Source organism: Athene cunicularia, assembly GCF_003259725.1.
Source record: "Athene cunicularia isolate RWA chromosome 4 unlocalized genomic scaffold, athCun1 chr4_part2, whole genome shotgun sequence".
In the NCBI taxonomy this organism is placed as follows: Eukaryota; Metazoa; Chordata; class Aves; order Strigiformes; family Strigidae; genus Athene; species Athene cunicularia.
Window position 1 is genome coordinate 7959377 of NW_020799099.1, and position 20558 is coordinate 7979934.

Genomic DNA, 20558 nt, shown 5'->3' on the forward strand with positions numbered 1-20558 from the left:
CCCCTTGCAGAAATTACCTAAGCAAATCCCCCCATCCTGGTAGAAGCCAGTCTCACATGTCTCCACGCACCGCCCATTCTGCAGCTGCCTCCTTGCATCTCGGCAGGCGTTACAGTGATCGAAGGACTGAGAGCAGGTCAAACAGTCTGGGTGGCACTCAGCTGGCACAAAGAAAAGACACAGGTAAAAACTATCAGCAGTGTTTTCAATTAGGAAGACACAAAACAATGCATACTCCAAAATCAAAGTGAAATTCATTACTTATTTCTATTGGTGGTTCAAGGCGTGTTAGTTTTGGAGTTGTTTTTTTTCCAAGATTGCATGAAAGGGGTAAATATTATATTGCTGTATTCTAGTATGTGAAAAGTTATTACACAGACTCGGATTTTCTAGACTTTTGATAAAAAGGATATTCATTGTCCACATGGTTTTCTCAGCAGTAAAAACTGTAAGCCATCAGTAATTAATGGTCAAAACCAACCTGAATTTGAGTTTCCTTCAGTCAAATCCTTCAATAAGTCAAGACCATCTATGCCAGCTCAGAGTACAGGTGGCAGATCACTCCCTCTCCAGTCAAAAGCTTTATGTCACAGCACTGTAGCAAGCATTTCCTCACCACAGCTGCTTTCTCAAATGGCGTGGCTGCTCCCTCTACAGAGGCCAAAAGAACGACTACTTTTGCTTTACTACTGAGATACTTTTGCTTGTTGGAAGAAACACTGCCCTGAAAAGTCAGCAAAAAGTATCCCAGTACTGAAAACTCTCCTTCAGTTATGCTAAATAACCTGCAAGTTTCCCAGGAGATGTACCTAAGGAAAGAATCAGGAATTGAACTACAGAAGACATATAGAAGGTAACAAAGAATGCACAGCAATGAAAAGAAGAAATGAATAGGAGGCTCTGTCTCTATCCATTTCTTTCCAAAAGCTTTCCAAAGGTATATGTAGCCTCATCCTTCCAGTCAGACAATGAACCGTCTACTTAGAGTGGTACAGAACAGACAGTTTTCCTCTAGGTACAAAAAAATTCTCACCGCTCCAACCCAAATGTTCTCAGTGAGAGGGTATATTTGCTGGTTATAACATAAATACAGCTATGCTTAGGGCTATATGCTTTACACTGGCTGAGAATGAATGGGTTTTCTCTGCCTGCTTCCCCCAGCACATCTGTGAGAAGCAGCAATAAATTTTTACTGGGTTTAACGAAGCAGATGCATTAGGGACTGATGCTGTAGACTCACAGATTGAACTGCAGCAGGCTAGAATTTTGCATTTGTTTCTCATCCCATCCAATACAAACCAGAAAAAGACAAAGGGAAAGCAGCAGGCTTCAGTAAAGGAAATTTCCAATTACCTTTAGGACACAAAAAATGAAAGTTTGGCTCTGTATGTCTAATACCATGACTTCAAAACCCTGTGTTTTCCAAAATGCTACCATTATGGAAGCTAAATGAAGAGGCCAGATTTTCAAGGGCAACCAGTACACAGTGGCACTTCTTGATAAGAAGGAGTACAGAGGGGTCCTGAGAGCACTTTATAATCTGTCCCCTCTTTAGAAGCTTGTGCAGATGCTGTTTCCATTTTGAAAATCCAGGAAAATTTTATCTGAACTGTCCAAAACCCATTTTCCTCACTTTTCAATTTGTAGTGCTTTGCATTTTTATTAGCATGCAGTAAATAACAAGCTTTAAAACATTAGTATGGCAAATGTGCCAAGGCACTCCTGCAAATGACAGCATAATTACAGTGTGAAGCTATTTTCTCTTTACTGAGATAAAACATGAACTGGAGCACTCTGGTAAAACCAAAGTTATATGAATGCAACAAGAAGAGCTACCAACATGAAACATCAGGTAACCACAGCTAAAGCCTACTATGAAATGTAAATCAAGGAGAATGACAATATCCTGGAGAAAAATGAATTTATATGCAAAATTAACATATAAGCTAAGGCTAATTTTTCCAAATTGTTATTAACTGTCAGCCCTTCAGCCCCAGGTGAGCTTGTGGCATAACAGTGTAAGCAAGTTCTTTCTTGTTCCCATGCCCAAGAAATAATTAGGAGCCCATAAACTCCAAAACTCATGCTAGGATTCAGAAAGGAGCAGTCTCCTGCCTTATAGAACTCATATTGAAGAAAAAAGAAAGACAAAACATTTCCAAAATACCACCCCCAAAGGAGAAACTCTTTTGCCAAAAGAAGCTATCATTTAAATCAGGGGAAGTCAGTGGGGGCCTTTGGATGGAGCCCTAAACCTCTCTAAGAGCCCTAATTTAATTATATGGAAACCAGTTAATTAGCAACTGAAAACTAAAGACAAGTCAAAATTCAAATCAGACCAGTACTGAGGAAGTGAGGGTGGCAGGGATGTCAGAACAATCCCTAGGGGTACCAGAGGTGTCTGCGACACACATGCTCCCATTCAAGATGAGTGACAGTAAGAAACGGTTGATGCTGTGTCTGTACCTGGCTGGCAGTGTGGGCAGCAGTCACCTTTTGCCACAACAGCCAGGCTACCCAGCGGGCAGGGCGGGCAGGAGCGCTGGAAGCAGGTCACCTCTGCGTCCCGGCATTCGCATTCTCCGCATGGCCCTTCTTCCCATTTCTCTCCGTTCTGCACAAGAAACACCGAATGGCCAGCATGAGTAGTGAAGGAGAGCCTTTGCACAAAGTGGTTTTGCCGTGCCTGGAAATCTCTGGGTAAATTGCAAGGCTATATCAGAGCTAGTAGTAAATTAAACATTTCTGGGATTGTTTCAGCACTGAGGCCTGCTGACAGGGGACAGCACAGCTCTGTACCATTAACCCTCTTGCCCTCTTTGTCTTTCTAGAATAAGGCTGCCTGCAAAGCACCTACTGAGAAGAGTCCTTGGCCCATGAACCCCTGAACACACTCCTTCTCAGAACTCCCTCCAAAGCAGGGTGTTTTTCAGCTAGCAGTAAGTCCTTTTGACTTCTTTAACTCCCTTAGTCTTCTCTGACTCAAAGCATTTTCTCCTGTCTCCAAATTTTGCTGCCTCACATGCCCACTTCTTTTTCACAGCCCAGTCAAGTGCTTGAATATGCTCTGTATCTGAACAGATAGATACCTGCAATCTGTCTGAATCTATGTCTTTGCATCACAACCTTTTTGATACGCTTTACATCTCTTTCTAACTTTCACGTCATTTTTTTTCCTCTACTCCTCTCTTCTATTGCCTGGCTTTCCATCACCAAGGACTGGTGAAAACACTACAGACGTGAAGAGGTATCACCGGCTTTCTTCAAAACTACCCATTGCACCTGATGCCTGTCTACTTTTACCAGCTGATGGAGGGGAGGGATCTTGAATCCAGTGCTCCCCTCCCAGGATCTGCATCCCTTGGTCTGCTCAGAAGGCCACCGAAGCTGCCCTTAGTGGCTGAGGCTCTGCTGGCACCATGTGAGGAACTCAATTGGCAGAAAAGAGACAGCAAGCATTTTAAATGCCCATAAAGCTTTTGTGCCAGTTCCTCTCTTAAAGGGATAAAGCACAAACAGGAATAAACCTGACACCTGAATATGTTTTACCTCACTTGGGTCAGAGAAAGAGATCTGAGGAAAGAAAGGGAAGTAATAAGCATTTAAAAAAAATCAAAACAGTATTAAACTTCCCTTTTCTTACATCTGTTGGCAAACAGCAGCAAATAGGTGCAGTCCTCATCAGTCAGAGCAATGAAAAGTCCATTACTGGTATATTTGAACAAAGATATTTAATGTTTTCTTTCTGTTTAACTTCAGAAGGGAAGTTCCTTGAAAATATTCATAAAATAACAGATTCCTATTGCAGTAAAAATTATAGTCAGTGGGATACATAGGCAGAAAGCTATACATTGCCCCAGCTCTGTAACTTCTACTTGATAGGATTAAAGTCAAGCATCTTTAACTCCATGAGATGTGCAGGAAACCTAGGAGTACATTTATTAAATATTAAAGGGAAATGATTGATTACACCACACAACGGAAAGAAAAACTTAAACTCTGCAGCAGATACACACATTATCAACAAGTGTGTTCTCTAAATTGTAAAAGCAATCTGCAGACAATGTTAATGGATTATTTTTCTGCCACACTTGCAAATAATATCCCTCTCAGAACTGGAGAGGGAGAACCAATTCCTCCAAATCGTCATGAGCAGAACTCAGTATTACTTTCTCTAAAGTACCAGGATACTCACAGCTTTGGTATGTTCGTTGTAAACACAGTAACTATTACTTGAGATACATTCAGGACAGCACTTCCCATCTAAGTGAATTAATTTTTCACTCTGTGAAGAGAAAGGTTGAAGCAATTCAAACAGAATCAGCACCACCAAAAACACTGTGGAATGCGGAGGCAGAACAGCTCTTGCTTTGGAATGCAATCTTCAATATCTAATTTCACCTTATCTTCTTTCTATCCTACTTCATCTCTGTAGGTACAGTTTGAAAAATGTGCTTAGTAAATACTGCACTTGCAGAACAAACCTCAGAAAAGGCCAGGAAATTCAGTGATAAGACCATTACTTCATCCCTAAATCCTGCAGAGACACCACCCCCCCACCCCCAGTATAATCCACTGCAAGTACAGAGAATAGGGACAACATATTCTTACTGTGGATCACTAGGATTTTACTGGACCACTGTCATGATTTCAATGCATAGAATCTTACCTTCATTTTGATTGTTGAACTTTTTTTCCCCAAGAGAATTTCAAAGCACATGCTCTATTTATTCTAGATGGAAAAAACCTGTTCTTTGTTACAACTGTACAACTCTACAGAATCCACTTAAATAACCTCGGTTTGAAGATGTAAGTTTAGCAGCAGGAGAAGAGAATAAAGTGCTCTAATCTGTCACAACTTTTTGTGCCCAAGTGGAAACTGAATATTTATAAAAGATGGAGACTCTATCCTAGGGAACCAGGACACAGCTCAAAAGAAACAGCTGTGATTTCCTGACCTGAGTAGCTTTTCTGGACCAGATTCTCATTCACTGTAAACACAGGCAAGGTAATACCTACTAGCCAGAAAACAGACAAATTAAAGTTACAAATTAATGACTAAATTAGATTTGTTGCTGATCTGCACCAAGTACTTGTTTAATCTATGCTCATTAAATGTCAGTGTTAATATCCATCCCAAGTATCAGTGGGCATAATCTTCCTCGCTTTGCAACCAGGCTGATTACTTACATGTGACAAACAGAGAAGTGGTGACCATTTGTTAAACGTTTGTGAGGGGCTCACATACCCAATGAAACCACATAGCTCACACCGGTTTCCATTTCAGCATGTTGCTGCTTTATTCCCATGGCTCACAAAATTTGGTTGAGCACCAAGTTTACCAAACAGCTTTGCTGATTTACACTGACTGGGCATCTGTTCCAGCAGTCACTCCAGGATATTTTTCACTGTGCCACACTAACACACTCACCAATTTCTCTATGTGAATTACTTTAGACATAGACAGGGCAATAACAGCATCGGTCACTGTTAGTTTCACCAAGGTGGAACAATTAAGCCAGGCCACAATCTGGCAACCCTCACGCATTTCTGAGAATGGGTGACAGAGGAGAAACAGTACGGTTCTTAGTCATTGAAGGACCACACACAGCCTAAATCTCTCTCTGCTGGTTCTATACATTTTTGTTCTTAATTTATTACTTCAGAATGCCATTGGCAGTGGTTGGATGTCATGTCACTACTATGTATTAAACTCCCCACCCCTTCCCACATCCCCACATACATATATAAACACACACTGTAGGAAAACTGAGAACAACTAGCCATAGAAAATGGCTCACCTAGCCAAAAAAATGCAACCATGCAGCTCTGCCAAGACTCAGAAAAGGGAGAGGCTATGTAAGATAACTTGTGGCTTTACTGAAAAGAGATTCATCATATTCCAGGTTGAGAACATGAAAAGGCAGTGATGGACTGGGAGGCAAGAAGAGAAAAAAATGTTTCATGCGACCTCTCTCAAACACGTACACACCTACACCCGCATGCACCATCCATAACTCTCAACACCCTAGCTTCATTTCTTCTAAATATCAGACAGAATTCTGCAGCTTGCTGGCTGTACAGAAGTCACACTGCACCCTGCAAACTCTTTCTTACTGATCCTGTAGTTTCTAGGGCTGGCAGGACTGCTAGCATAAATACTCCATCGCCAGCCTACTCAGGTAGGCTGCAGCATCCCCTGCTAGCACCCATGACCCATCCTCTCCTGAACATCATCACAAGTGTGCTTATTTAGCTGGGGTGCTGGCCAAGTGCTCCAGCAGGATTATTTGATGCTCTGACAGTTTGAATGGTTTTGGTTGAATGCATCCACTTCAACATCCATAGCTAACGCAGTCTGCCACATAACTTGTATTCCTAGCTCATCAGTAACCTGCTGAAAAGGGCTTTTTGAAGATTAGGTCAGAATCACCATAGACACTTTCATTTGACAGTTGCTGGACAGGTTTGTTTGAAAGAGTTTGTAAGTTAAACCCCTACCCTACCCTCACGTAATGCTGCTATACTCTGTCGAGCTGTCTAGGATTTGCAGTTCATATCTGTGGCCTCATTACAGTTTAAATAGGATGATGTGACTAGAAAATTAATAGTGCCTTAATGAAGAGATGAATTCAAATGCTCCTAGCTTCACATCAGCTCTGATTTATTGATACAGGTGCCTAAAAAACAGACCTGCAACTCAAAAAGAACAAAGCAAAGGAAAAAGAAAATATTTTATTTGCTTTTTGAGTAAATATTTTACTGAAATTAACTAATGCATACCTTGTACTACTGAGGTAAACTATGACTGAACATGGCTTGAGGAAGCTAGTTTATCTTAAGGGAAGCCATGCAGAATAATAAATCCTTGGGCAAATATCTTCTATCAAACGGGACCATAACTCTTGTCTACAACAAAGGACACTGTCTTCCTCCTTCTGTCCTCCTAGCAATCACATTTCATTCAATTAAAAATTGCAGCAGTTCATACTCTGACAAATAATACCACTTGAGCATTCACATGGGTAGTTACCTTTGAGAGCCTGAGTCTGAAAAATTGCTGCGTGAGTGATAATTTCTGAACCCCCAGGTTTGAACCCTACGTGTTAACATCTCAAGCTATTACTCTGTAAAATATCCCTGGCTTTTCTGAATAATGGATTCTTTGTCAGTACCCAAGATACGAGCATGAATATTAAATAATTCTCCCTACTGAGCCATGACAGCATGCCATCATCATTAGTGTAAATGATCCAATTTACAGACATAAGCATGCAGGAAGCTAACTGAAACAGATGCAAGTGCACAAGATTTTATGACAACCATGACTTTCCACCCAGTAAAATCTCTCCATGTAGTTTCAGGTCAGCAGCACTAGTACAGCAGCGACATGAGTTTGAGTCCCACGGTCAATGCATTTTTGCTATTCGGTCAATGCATTTTTGCTATTTAAAAGACACAACCTCAGTCGAAAAAGCATACGCTTTTATTCCTAGATACATCCTCTCTGCATGATCATCATTTGGGACCCCGTGTGTGGATTCTCACTTTTTTGAGCACTCATTAAAACAATCTAATCCAGTGAATCCAGTATGTCCAAAGTTTGGCTGGACTTCAGACACAACACAAGGGTGCTGCTACTCAAAATTTAGCACACAGGCAGGCGCCAAAAAAGCGTTGCCACTGAGAGAGAAAACTCAGAAGGCTACAGTTCCTTCCCTTCTCTTTATGACACTGTGAAGTAGTAGGTATAAAGCAAATAGTAGCCCACCAATTAAAACAGCTGATGCAGTGACAAACAACACAGAAGTCTTATCCCACTGCAAAAAGGCAATTCAAAACATAATTGTATGTGTGTGTGTGTCTGTGTGTGAAGCATTCAACCCTATCTAATGCATTTTGTGCATCCACTATAGAGCAAGTAGAACAGCCTGGGGGAAAGGGGTTAGTTTTGGAGTAAATAGCACTGGGAACTTACCAACTTCACTTCCATGCCAAGAGTGGCATGGAAAAAATGGAGATAAGTGGAACGCTGACTTTCATATCCAACTATCTTACTGAAGCCCACTGTAGCATACAGAATGAGGATAAAAGGAACATTTCTTAAACTTTTTACTATCTCTGACCCGTATGTCTCTCACCATGCTCAGCTCCTGGTAAAGCTGGTGGTCAGTGAAACCTCTGAGCATCTGACCTTCCATTATAGCAGGCAGAGAATAGCATGGGAGGGAATCCAAGTTAAATTAGTCACTGATTCACACTGGCTTGTTTCACAATGCAAGCCCAGTCAAACTTGAATGGAAAATCCAAAGTTTACTCTCCTTTCCTGTGAGGTGTTTTCAAAGTAATTGCACAAAACAAGCCCCAAGAGAAGGGCGGGTTCTTTGAGGGTCTCAAGATGTAAGTCAAGAAAAAAAGAAAAAGAGAGGGGAAAAAATGACAAGACTTGACAGACACATCTTGAAAGAAGAAAACCTTTCTTACCTTGGCACACTTCACTCTGGCACACTCTGCTTCCTGGCAAGTGACTTGCCCTTCATCACACACGCAGAAGTCACAGCGAGTACTATTCCACATCTCACTGTGGTACCTGACAGTGCCATCATAGAAGCAGTTGCCTTTGGAAGACAGACACTCCTGACAACACTTCCCAGGACGCTGCACTTTGTTCTCCCCCTACAAAACATCAGCAATCATTGAGCAGGACTGTCTGAACCCACTGGCATGGGCACAGTGATATGTGCAGCCAGAGTATCAGAGGTGAATGATTTTTAAGTACCTTCTCACAGGTAATAGTGTCACAGGTCTCTCTCAGACATCTGACTTCTCCTCTGTGACATACACATGCAGTGCAGATATTTTTTTTCCACTGTTCACCATGCTGTTCAAAAAGAACATGTATACAATTGTTAAACACTTTTTGTAAATAACCAAGTTCTTTCCAGAAATCTGTGCTGCTTATGGAATATGATGGCTCCTTCTGTATGTCTGTATCCAATAATATATTTTTGTTAAAAAATGCTTATCTCTACATGATCAGCAAACAGGAAGAAGAGGTATGAGGTCTAAATGACACTGTGGTCTGTATTTCTGATTAATTGTAAGACAGTGACATTGGCAAGGCCTTAACTTCTATTATTAGCAAAACATAATCATCAACAGAAAATCCCACATACTTAGATTCATTAAATAATGCATTAAAATAATTTCAGATGATACAATGCAAGCTATAAATACTTTGACCTTCACGAATGATTTCTAGCTTTCCTCCTTCAAAAAAGTGTGAAAAGAAAGTGCCTAAATTGCTTCACTCTGCAAACTTCCTTTCTGCTTGCCAGTGAATTCTTACCAAGTTCTAATTTCTTTCAACTTTTCTGGCTTTCTAGAAAGGAAAAAAAGCAATGGTTGTACCAAGCTATCAGTGCTGGCAGAAAGTCAGATGTCAGGGAGAAGGGAAAGAGAGATGTGCCAGAACTTGTGAACAACTGCATTTTGGTGTGGCTTGTCAAATGTTACCTGGTACACTCTTCCTGACACTGAACAGGGCTTTGGGACACATTCTGGGCAGCATTTTCCAGGAGACATAACCATAACTTCATCCTAAACAGAAAGCAGGAGAGACAAGTAAAATAAGAGCATAAACAGTTAACATGGGGCTCAGCATCACTGCCTGGAATTCCAGGCACTTAATATCTGTGTGATAACCCACAGCCACTCAAGGCTTCATTTTGGCTCCAGTATCTAGGGGCAGTCTTCACAGCAGGAGATCAGTATAGAAAGCTAGAAAGATATTTCCTTCATCTCATTTTTATGGACTTCTTTGGATGTTAACTGAGGTCCAAATACATAGACAGGTATATAGATGCAGATAAAGACACACACACACACACACACACACACACGTGAGATAAAGTATGTATATCCAGGTATACAGAGGAAAAAAAGTTTATGTAAATCTATGTGGAGAAGCGTACTAAAGCATGAGATGGAGGAGAGGTTTTTTTCCTGGTACTTCCACATTTTGAGGCTTTGAATGTGTAATTTATGATTGCCTTCTCTCAGGCATTTGCACTATTTTAGTTAAACCTATACAACATAACTGTCTGTACAGTTTTAAGACTGGATTATTCTAATTTAAACCTTTTCATGACTGATTTAAATTGCATTGGAATAGGTTTTTCACGTCACTGACACTTCAAATCAATATAACACTTTCCACATGCATCGACTTCATCTATTCAAAATGTGTCTTGTAGTTCCCCTGCTACAATTTCATGTACATCCAATGATTTGGAATAGTATTGTTTACCAGCACCTCCCTCCAGCCACATCAGGATGACTGGAAGACTGACTTGCGGACTGAAAGTAGTATAGAAATGCCAAGCACTATTATCTTATCTGCTTTGTTGGTCAAACCACTAACTTTCAAAGAAAGAGTGGAAGACTTGGTGTAAAAATTATCAATGACAGATTTCCCAGCAGAGCTAAAAGCATTCTTTGGTGGATTTTGGTAGGATATGTGGAGGGACATTCAGGTGCACTCCTGCATGAACAAGCATTTCTGAAGTTCTTCTCCCTCAGCACCAAGGGAAGGGCACAGTCATCTGAAAGATTGAAGATGAGAGTTTAATACTGAGAGAATTTGTGTATTTACTTTTGACAAGGAGTGAAGAATGAAGGAAGTGATGGAGATAAAGGCATATGCAAGAAAACATTAGGTATGATTGAGAACAGAACAGGATCCTTGCACGTCCTGCTAATGTCACTTCCACTGGGCACCTTAGTAGGAAATATTTGAAACAGCATTAGAACTGGCTTTCTGCTGCATTAACTTGGATGCTCTCAGCTGATTATTCTCATATACATCACAGCAACGCCACAGCCGTTTCTGTTTCCACAAATTAAATCCTAATGATTAGCTGATTAAACATCAGTGCAATCAGTCAGCAGGTAATATCAGTCCATTTAGAGTGGGAAAGGAGTAATCTAAAGCAGGCACAGATTTGTTTTAATGCACAGTACTTAAGTCCACAAATACTAATTGAGTGTCTCAGAACAAAGCACAACACAATTAGCATACACAGAAACAGTGGGCTTTCCTTCTATCAAAAAAAAGTGTTAATTGCACAAACATCTGGTCCAGTGATAGAAAGCTGGATAAGCATCAACAGGATGAGAGTTTATGACTACTGCTTTTGTTTTTCTCACTGCTACAGGGAAGTGTGCTCAGCCAGAGCACACATTTCAAGGGAGCTGCTGGATTCATCACTGGAGTGTGATAATAGATGAAAAAATATTTGAGAGTCAGCCCCTAAAGCATAAAGTCAAGGTCAGAAAGAGAGATTTCCAGGGAGCCAGTTCCTGCATTTCCTTAGCATGGCATGCTGTTGTAAAGGAGTACGCCAGGGTGCTGAATACACTAAGGTAGCCAAGAAAACTGGTACAATGGATCCAACAAAAAGAAATCCAAAGACCACATTCACACCCTTAGGCACTTCCAAAACAATAACAAGAATTCAAAAACTGAGTCACTTGTATAGAGCGTGGAATACTGTGTATAGTTTGCTGCCTTTACTAACACCCTGTGTTAATGCTATATAAAGTCTTGTAGTGTTTTGGCTGGGTTGATCACTGCATAAGTGCTAAGAACACATCATCTATCCAAGCAAAGACTTTGGAGACAGAAATGTCCCAGTTCTCTCAACTGGACTAAACCATGAGTCACTACTTCAGCTTGCCTAACTTATCTTACTGGTTTTGATTTCTAAACAAAAGCACAAGTAAGGCATAGTGCTCTGCGAGTTTTCTTTCAGATGAAGTTGTCTTGTATTTACAAACTCTTTAAGTCAAAAGGGGAATTTCATTCATATTTAACTACTTTATTTCTACAGTTCTTGTAAAAAAAAAAAAAAAAAGTAAACAAGACCTGCAAACCAAACTTTTCAGCTGTGAACCAAACACTGAAATTTGTGAACATAAACCTCCATTACAAATCTTGTAATTTCATTCCATCCCTCACAGAAATAAAAATATTTCCTGATCAACCCTACATAACTTTGTTAGTATAAACCAAAAAGCAGTTTCTTTAGACAGCATCTGTGCTTAATTAGCCATCAAAGGCATGATAAGAGTAAAATGGTGGGGAAAGAAGATATTAGGGAAGAGACAGACAGCACACATACTCTGACAGACTTAACCATCACTCCACATCATTTCCACACATCAAAACTGCTTTTTCCAAATCACCCACTTGTCACACAGAAGATCTGCCTGCTAATTTGTACATCTGCATGAGAAATGGACCTTGCCAAGGGAAAGACAATGGTCATGAAAAGAAAAGCTTTCCAGATTTGTGACTTGCTGCTCAGATCAATGAAGTTTGATGGGTCCTGACCTGGCTGCACAGTAGAGGCTGGCAGGAAGCTGTGAAGCACTGCATCGCGCCATCCCTGCAGACACATTTGGAACACCGACCAAGTCGCCAGTCCTCACCATCCTGGAACAAGCGGCCATCAAAGGAGCAAGGTTCTAAGATGAAAACAGTGGATAACTTTCTTTTGCAATGGCCTTTAATCCCTTTCCGTCACCCATAATTAAAACACAGATTTTGTGCATCTTAGAATTCAAAATTCTGGTTTGGCAAAGCAGGTAATGACAGTAACAATTCCACCAGTTTTCAAGGGCTCTAGACTTGTGAATTAAGAGCTCTGGATGCACTTGTCCCACTGGACTTCTATGAAAAAAAGAGGTATCCAACAGCTCAGGCATTTTTGAAACTTGCAGTCCGTGTCTGCAAGAGTCAAAGGTACCCTCAGTACATAGAAAATATCTGCATCTTTTTTTCCAGATTTTAATCTCCAAATAAAGGACATACTAGGCACATCTGCTGGCTGGCTAAAACTTATCACTTCCTCTTGGCTTATGGGTGAAGCCATTAAAAATGTAGATATGGTTACAGGACAGAAAGATAATTAAAGAGACACGCTTGATGTCGATGTCTTTCCAACAGAACTGAACAAGAAAAGAAAAGCTTTCCAGATTTGTGACTTGCTGCTCAGATCAATGAAGTCAGACAGTGCCCCATTCACATGTGATACTTACCACCGAGGCCCACACATTTGGGACAGCAGGATCCCTCCTCAGTGTATTGCAGCTCCCCTTGTCCACAAGCGAGGGCTGGGCAAGCTGTGGGGGTGCAGTTCACCCTCCCGTGGGCACAGGAGCACCAGACACATCCAGAGCTGGCCCACTGTGTGCCATGCTGTGGTGCACAAGACAATCAAAGGCACAGAAAACACATGCATGAATCCAGCTGCCAATGAGACCTATAAACACATCTTCTCCCCTTTAGGCCCCCCTACACTAGTGTTAACTTTACTCTTCTGCGGGCTCAGTTCAATCTTTGCACACTGCAGCCCTCACTCCTGGCTGCACTGTTGGGGCAAAAAGGTAAGTTAATACTGGTCAAGCAGCAAACCTGGAGATCAGCCTGATTTTCCTTCCTGCTGCAGAGTGGCATCCAGCAACAACCCACTGTGCCTAAGACCCAGGCTATTGGACACACCCCTCTCCACTACAGTTTCTGTAGGGCAAACTCTAAATGTAGACACATGTTTTCTTTAGATAAATGTTTAACAAGGGCCCAACACACACCTGACCACAAGGTAGTCAGGTGAAGACCTCCTGCTTCACATACTTAATGCACTCATTAAGTAAAATCTCATTAGATTAGCTTATTCATTAATGCAGAAACTATTATCTCTACTTGGCGGCATTGGTCCCAAGAAGAAACATGCTGGCGTATTGCAATGCTCCTGAACAAATAGAGTGTTAACTTTCACAAAACACACAATACTGAATTAGGCGGGGAGTAAAAAAACTCTGGCCAGATAGAGGATACAGATTTTCTTTGGTGGAGCTACCACTAGGGCCAGTGCTGCTAGCTAGATACTTGTAACACAAAGGTCAAGTCATAAAGCATTACAGTAGCTCACTGACAAAAGAGAAAACTTCTTCCTTCAGGAAATCTCTGCCAACCACCAGGATGAGACTTTACACTCACAAAAAAATTGTTTAATGAACACCTCACAGTGGAATTAGGGTGTGACACATGACTACAGGTACAAATATGCCTATAATCCCTGTGGGGATGCTTACTTATTCACCTGACTTTCGTCTCAAGGAACAGGCTTACAGAGAGTCAAAAGACAAAAGTTGCAGCAAGAATACAACACAGCAAAATGCAGCAACAGCAACAAGAAGAAATATAATGTAGTATGATATAATATAGTATCACCCAAATCACGGGCACAAAGGAATATGAGAAGAGGATGGATGTGCTATCCCTCCTATTCCAGTCTTTGTCTACCTTGTAACAGATTCATGCTGGCTATGCCTCATGCTGAAACAGAGGGTTACAACATCCATCTCAGGTACAGAGTGTAAGGTCCAGATATTCAAATGTATCTGGGTACTTCAGCATATTTCTTAAGATCTGGATCTGACTTGCCTCTTGTCAAACAACAGTCTGTAAGAGACCAGACACAGGCTTCACCATTAAGCCATTTTTCTACATTTGCCTATTGTTCAACATGATTCATTAACTACTACCCATGAATCTTTATTTTTTTCTCATCTGTAGACACTTACTGTTTTGGCCTTTCAGCCTTTCTAGGTGAAACTACATCCTGAAACCTGCTTCCTGAATAATTCAGGATTACAAAATCCATAACCCAGGTCGCACAACAGCAATCAATCTCTACCAGCATAGATGGCTGCTGAGAGAAAAGGCTTCTTTCAGGATAGTCAAGTTCAATGTGTTTTGCTCCCCTCCTAACATTACTATATTGTCTCAATCATCCACAGAAATAGTAAAGCAAGTGAATGAATGAGTGGGAAACTTTCTCTCCTTAAGCCAAACAGGACATGCTCAGCGACACATTCCTGTTTTGCAAACCCTGCTGACCAAACTCCTGTTACAATACATCATCTGACAGTGACAGAATATAAGCCAAATGAACTATCCTTCTCCTGCATGTCAGCTAAGCACCCTTCACTGATGTGAACCAAACAAAGGGCTAAAAACTGGAAAGGATTGCCCCTGCCAAGGAACATGACAGAGCACTCACGCTGTGAATCTGTCCTTCATGCTGACAAGATCCTTCAGCTCGGGAGGCACACTCAGGGCAGCACTTGTTGGGGGCTATTTGGAGCACTTCTCCCTAAAAAGATACAAGAATCCAATAAGACAGTTCACATGAAATAGAGACTTTTAACATGAAGGCAAAGGCTTGCTGGATCTGGTGCTCTCAGTTTAGAGAGGAAATGTATTAAGTGAAATATATAACAGTGCTACACCAGATCCCTTTGTTGAGAGGTAGCACATCAGTTTGCTGTATTTGACAGTTTATCATTAAAACAGCAGTAGAATTTACACCCCTAACGGTACAATTAGGAAGCCCCAGCTGAACTAGTTTTCAAAGCAGAACAAAGAATAGAAAGCACTTATTCAAGGCAAAAACCCAAGATTAGTCACTGAAGGACCTCTGAGAAACGTGGGACAGATGTAATTTTCTCAACAGGTAGTTTTCTACATGTACAGGATGGGTTATCAGTTTAACATTTCACCACAGCAGAAGTGCAGCTGACAGGCAGAATGAATGTGCATTCATTAACTGTACTTCTTTGTCTTAATAATCACTGCTTTTTAAAAAAATAACATTACTTTAAAATTAACTGAAAACTACTGACCACTTCCAAGCACAGCACAGTCAAGTGATGCTGCTACCACTTTGCTTGGCATGTTCAGGGGTTTAGCAAGCTGACCACTTGCTACAACCTGTTCAGCAGCAGAGAAAAAAGATGATGCTGATGGAATCAACTCATCACACAAAGGGCAAACTACAGCAGTAAAGACATCAGCCAACACTGGGAAGGATCACAGACTCCTGTCACTGAAAACATCTCCATAGACTCTCCAAAGCAATGCTTTCATGTTCCTCCCAGATGAACGTTAAACACCCCAGGCCTGGCACAAGACCCACAGACAGGATAGCATCAGCTGTGGGAGGATTTTATTTTGCAAGGGTGTCTGTCACTGATGGCAACTGCACATGAGGGCCCCCGGCACCACCTGAGGTACCACTGATCTCAGTATTTTCCTCCCACAGCTAATGACAAAAAAGGACCAAACAATTTTTCTGATGTGAGCACAGTAGCTAGAGAGAGAGAAAACAAAAAACCCAAAACATGAACACTGAACATGTCAGGTTCAGGAAGTGAAATGTAGAAAAATGTTATCCATGAGATCACCTTCTTCAAAATGCTGCAAAGGTGTTTCTCAGGAGACATGCTTCATCCTTTCCACTTTGAAAGGGTACAGCCAATGTCTAAGGGATTCCTGCTCAGAAGGGAGTCATTATTTGTTTTGTTATAATAAAAAAATGAAGGCACTGTGATGCCAAAAAATTGTTTTACCTTTTACCTCTTTATTTGTATGAAAAAAATGACCCGAATCATTGAAATGTCACAAGTTTTTCCTTCTCTGTTTTCTAAAAGAAACGTTTTGATTTTTCAAACCGAGAAAAAGTTTCTCACTTCAAGGTTTCCTTCAATGCCATGTTTTTTTTTGAGGTAGGAAACAAAATGAAATGTTTCTTTTAGCTTAAACCACTAAACCCTGTTCAGCTGTGATCCTGCTGTGGAGAAACTGTTCTTAGTTTTGGTTTGCTTTGGTTTACACAACAGAAATTATGTTTGTTGATTTTCCACCTACTCAAAATACTCAGTATGCACAGCAGCAGGTTTTACATACAAATGTTTAGAACACCACTAGGTATGCTTTTTGCAGAGACTGCCTGGTTTTATTTATGCCTTGTTGCTGTAAACAAGATCAGTAATAATAGCATAAATCATCATATTAAGCAGGTAAGAAAGAAATCATGGAGGGGGATGGCGACTTCTGACCTTGTTCATCAGTAGTTGGTTTATGCTTGAAGGATAATCGGGTTTTCTTCTTCTGAGATCCTTGATGATCCTTTTCAATATTTAAATGGCCAGACCTTTATGGAACACTGAAACTCTTTGTCTTGAAGATTATCCAGGTCAAGGAGTCACACAGATTTGTTTCACACTATAAATCTATTTGCCTTTATGAGCTTTAAAGTTGCCACCTTTTCATTTATCCAATTCTTTAAAATGAACATCTAGCCTGCTCATTATTTGGTGTGCCAGGACAGCACCCTTTTTTAATTTCTCTCCTCTTTAGCACAAAAATTCCGAATATTTCAGTCTTGCTTTAATCAATACACAGTGACAATAATGGGGAAAACCAGTAAGAATCAAAATTATTTCCTCATTAATGCTGTCATTTGCTAAACATTTTAACCTGCTTCATAAAGCCATATAATTACATTGGCAGTGCCTCTTTAAAACACTAATTTTCATTGTCATTCATGCGTACTACCCCAGTAATCCAGATGCTAATGCAAGACCAATTCCATGGCCAATTAGCTGTAACCGTTAATGAAGGCTCAGACAGAGAAAGATGAACAGGAGACAATGAAAGCTCAACAACGATCACAAGGCAGAAGAAACTGAAAGACAGACAATCTCAGCTCTGTTGCTGTTTATCAGAGTGGAAAGCATCCATCTGCATGTTTGGGGGAGACCCAGCTTCATGTTCAAATGAAGGGTGACTGGAAGCAAGGGCTCATGCTGGGAGGTCTGAATCCAGTTCAGGGGCTTCCTTTGGGGACCAGACCACCCTTGGACCACAGGCAGCCTGCAAGCTGTTCCAACACCAAGCCTCTGGCTGTAGTGTGGTGAAGGAAACAAAGGCTTCACACGCTGGGTTTTGCCTGTGTGCTTCTTGCACAGGCTTTCGTCAATGAGAAGTGAAAGGGCACAGAGACTGTGCCTGACCCCGGGCTGTCACACACTTGCTGGGAGGCAAAACAGGATTTCACTGCTCCTTCGTGCTTCCCTCAAACCCTGCTGTGAATCAGACCCTTGGGTTCAAAGGGAGCTAGAGAGAAGCAGCTGAGCCCAGAAGGCTGATATGACAGCTGTCACTGCAGTGTACAAAGATAAGCAACCAGCTCAGCTCTGCCAGTTCTTCCAGAGAAACGCCTCATGCTGCATCCTCTTTTTGTGTCCCTCTTAATACAAGAGGAGCTTTGCTTCCACTGGACTGTAGGACCCATTACCCCAGTTGCTTCCACCATTTCATTACATGTAACACAGTGTGGTGGACCCAAACAAGCATTTTGAACATATAACTATTCCAGGGTTTTAAAGCAGGGCAAGGCTGGGAACTTCAGAGAAACCTGACATTTCTCCCACCACACGGGATGGGTCAGCTGGCATTTGGACAGCGGCAGCTGCTTACCTTCTGAAAGTCACACTGAGGGTCTTTGCAGACAGTAGGTTCACAGGTAGCAATATTGCTATGGCAACGGCAGTCTTGGCAAGAATCTGGCTTCCAAATTGTGTTATCCTGCAAATAAACATAAGTTTTAAATTAGACCCATACAGCACAAGGCGTGTGCTATTTTATGCAAAAGCAAATGGCTCAAATAGCTCCATATGGACAGACTGGAAGAGTAAAGTCTTCAACAGACAAGCCCTCCCTCTCACATGCTTATCAGGCACTAATTTGGTACTATTCATTCAATAACTTCAAATACACAGTTGAAAAGCAAGGCCATACATGGCAAATAATCAACTCCAATGGCTAGATAATCGGTGGGACCACCTCAAGGTGATTATAGCATCTTTGGGAAGTTCAGAGTGTCCATACTGCAGCTACTGCTATGACCACAGCTTGCGCTGAAGTACCTGAGCTAACTTTGAGGCTAACCTGCTCCTGGACAGACAACTGTGGCATCATACAGCATCCATGAGCTGCTGGAGAATGCAGGTAAATATTGACATGCTTGAATCCAAATGGGCTGTTGAATATAACATTCAAAATTTTCAGTCTGCAGGATCATGGACATAAAAAGTTCTCATGTCAAAAATGTCAAAACCGTGATGTAAACTATGCCCATTATGTTAGGTTGTAAGATGGAAGGAAAGGTCTGAAGAACCTAAGATGCAATTAAACTGATTTAGTCAAAAATGCTGAATGCACACCAGGTATGAACAGACTCTACCTGGTCACATTTATTCCAAAACATCATGAAGGCGACTCTGACCAAGCAAACAGCCCAAGAGATTTGGAAACTGCTGTCACCACCACTCGATCAGTGCACTCAACTGGAACACACACAGCTAATTTGCAAGGGTTTTCACCACCCCTGCTTGACCCCTTTCTATTTCTTCCACACTGAGGTCACGATCCCATGCCACCACCACGCTTTCTTAAGGCAGCTCAGGCCCTCATCCAGTTGCCTGGACACTTGCCAGACTCCTCCTTCCCTCCCACCTGTTTCTCCAAGGTCTGAGCAGCCACTTGGGACTCACTACTTTCAGTAGGATGCTTGAAAAACAAAGCCTTCTTTCTCTTTACTCCTGAACATTGACTTCCAGCCATCTTGATATCAAGCACCAGAAGCATCCCAGAGAAGCAGCCAAGTCCACCTGTCACCCCCCCTTCCTATGAAAATGTCTTGCCTGCACTCAGCTCCTCTGCAGTGTCCCTTCACTCATGCCAAGTATCCTTTCTCTGGCAGTTTAAATAAGCAACCAGTAACTACATACTGAGGTAATCTGAAGGATACAATTGCTACGTTCATATTTAATTATCTGTCTTTAAAAGCCTTCAGTCAAATACACCAAAAGAAAATGGAAAGAGGAAGATCACTTTTTCATCCGAACAGTTCTTTTCCATTAGACAACGGCTGTGTCTACAGTAGGCTAAATTTATGCATACAGGAAATTTTCCTGTGTAATACAGACAGTAGCTATCCAAGCCGTTAAGCCTCATTTTTAATTGATTTGAAAGAAGATCAGACTCTGCTACTCATTTACATGATGTAGCGATTTACTCCAAGAGGTCAATTTACTCACAGTGTAAAGTAGGATTTAGGCAAATTACGATACAAAAAGATGATTAACAGTTCACTAAGAACACATTTGGAGCTAACTAGTACAACTGTTAAGCATAATGATAAAACACTGATACATGCCTTAAAGGCCCATTAGACTGCTTAATGAGAGAAAAAAAATCTTGAAAAATCTGGCCACTTGTTCAGGCAGAAGCTGCTGGGTGCTGTGCTCTTCTGCAAACTTAATGTGATGTACTACAGGCCAGGCTGTGCAAGCCATGGGGAGAGGCAATTCATAGGTGTCCAACAAGGTTTTGTCACACATGAGTGAGTGAAAGAGGGTAATGGCAGAGGCTCTCTCTTCTTTTACCCATCCTGAATCTAAGGCTGACTGTCAAGTAGAAAAGGTCAGTTGCCTCCCCTCTGAAACACTGGTCTTTGCCAAACAAAATGGTTTACTCTATGACACTGGACCAAAAGTGCAAACCTGCAAACAGTGTGGTAACCAGAAATACTGCTAACAAATCCTTATGTCTCTTCACTGCTTTACAAAAGCACTTCATGCATATC

The 20558-nt window shown here is 41.3% G+C and overlaps 1 protein-coding gene across 1 annotated transcript in view; it reads right to left on the reverse strand.

Annotated features, from left to right (window-relative positions):
- FRAS1 (Fraser extracellular matrix complex subunit 1) overlaps positions 1-20558 on the reverse strand; it is a 173025-nt gene that overhangs the window by 93692 nt on the left and 58775 nt on the right. Inside the window, exons 3-12 of the mRNA XM_026847900.1 lie at positions 18389-18496; positions 15129-15221; positions 13102-13261; positions 12395-12528; positions 9517-9600; positions 8780-8881; positions 8485-8676; positions 4196-4285; positions 2467-2614; positions 18-161 (exon numbers count right to left, since the gene is read on the reverse strand). Coding sequence (XP_026703701.1) covers positions 18-161; positions 2467-2614; positions 4196-4285; positions 8485-8676; positions 8780-8881; positions 9517-9600; positions 12395-12528; positions 13102-13261; positions 15129-15221; positions 18389-18496 — 1255 coding nt within the window. The remainder of the gene's footprint in view (positions 1-17; positions 162-2466; positions 2615-4195; positions 4286-8484; positions 8677-8779; positions 8882-9516; positions 9601-12394; positions 12529-13101; positions 13262-15128; positions 15222-18388; positions 18497-20558) is intronic.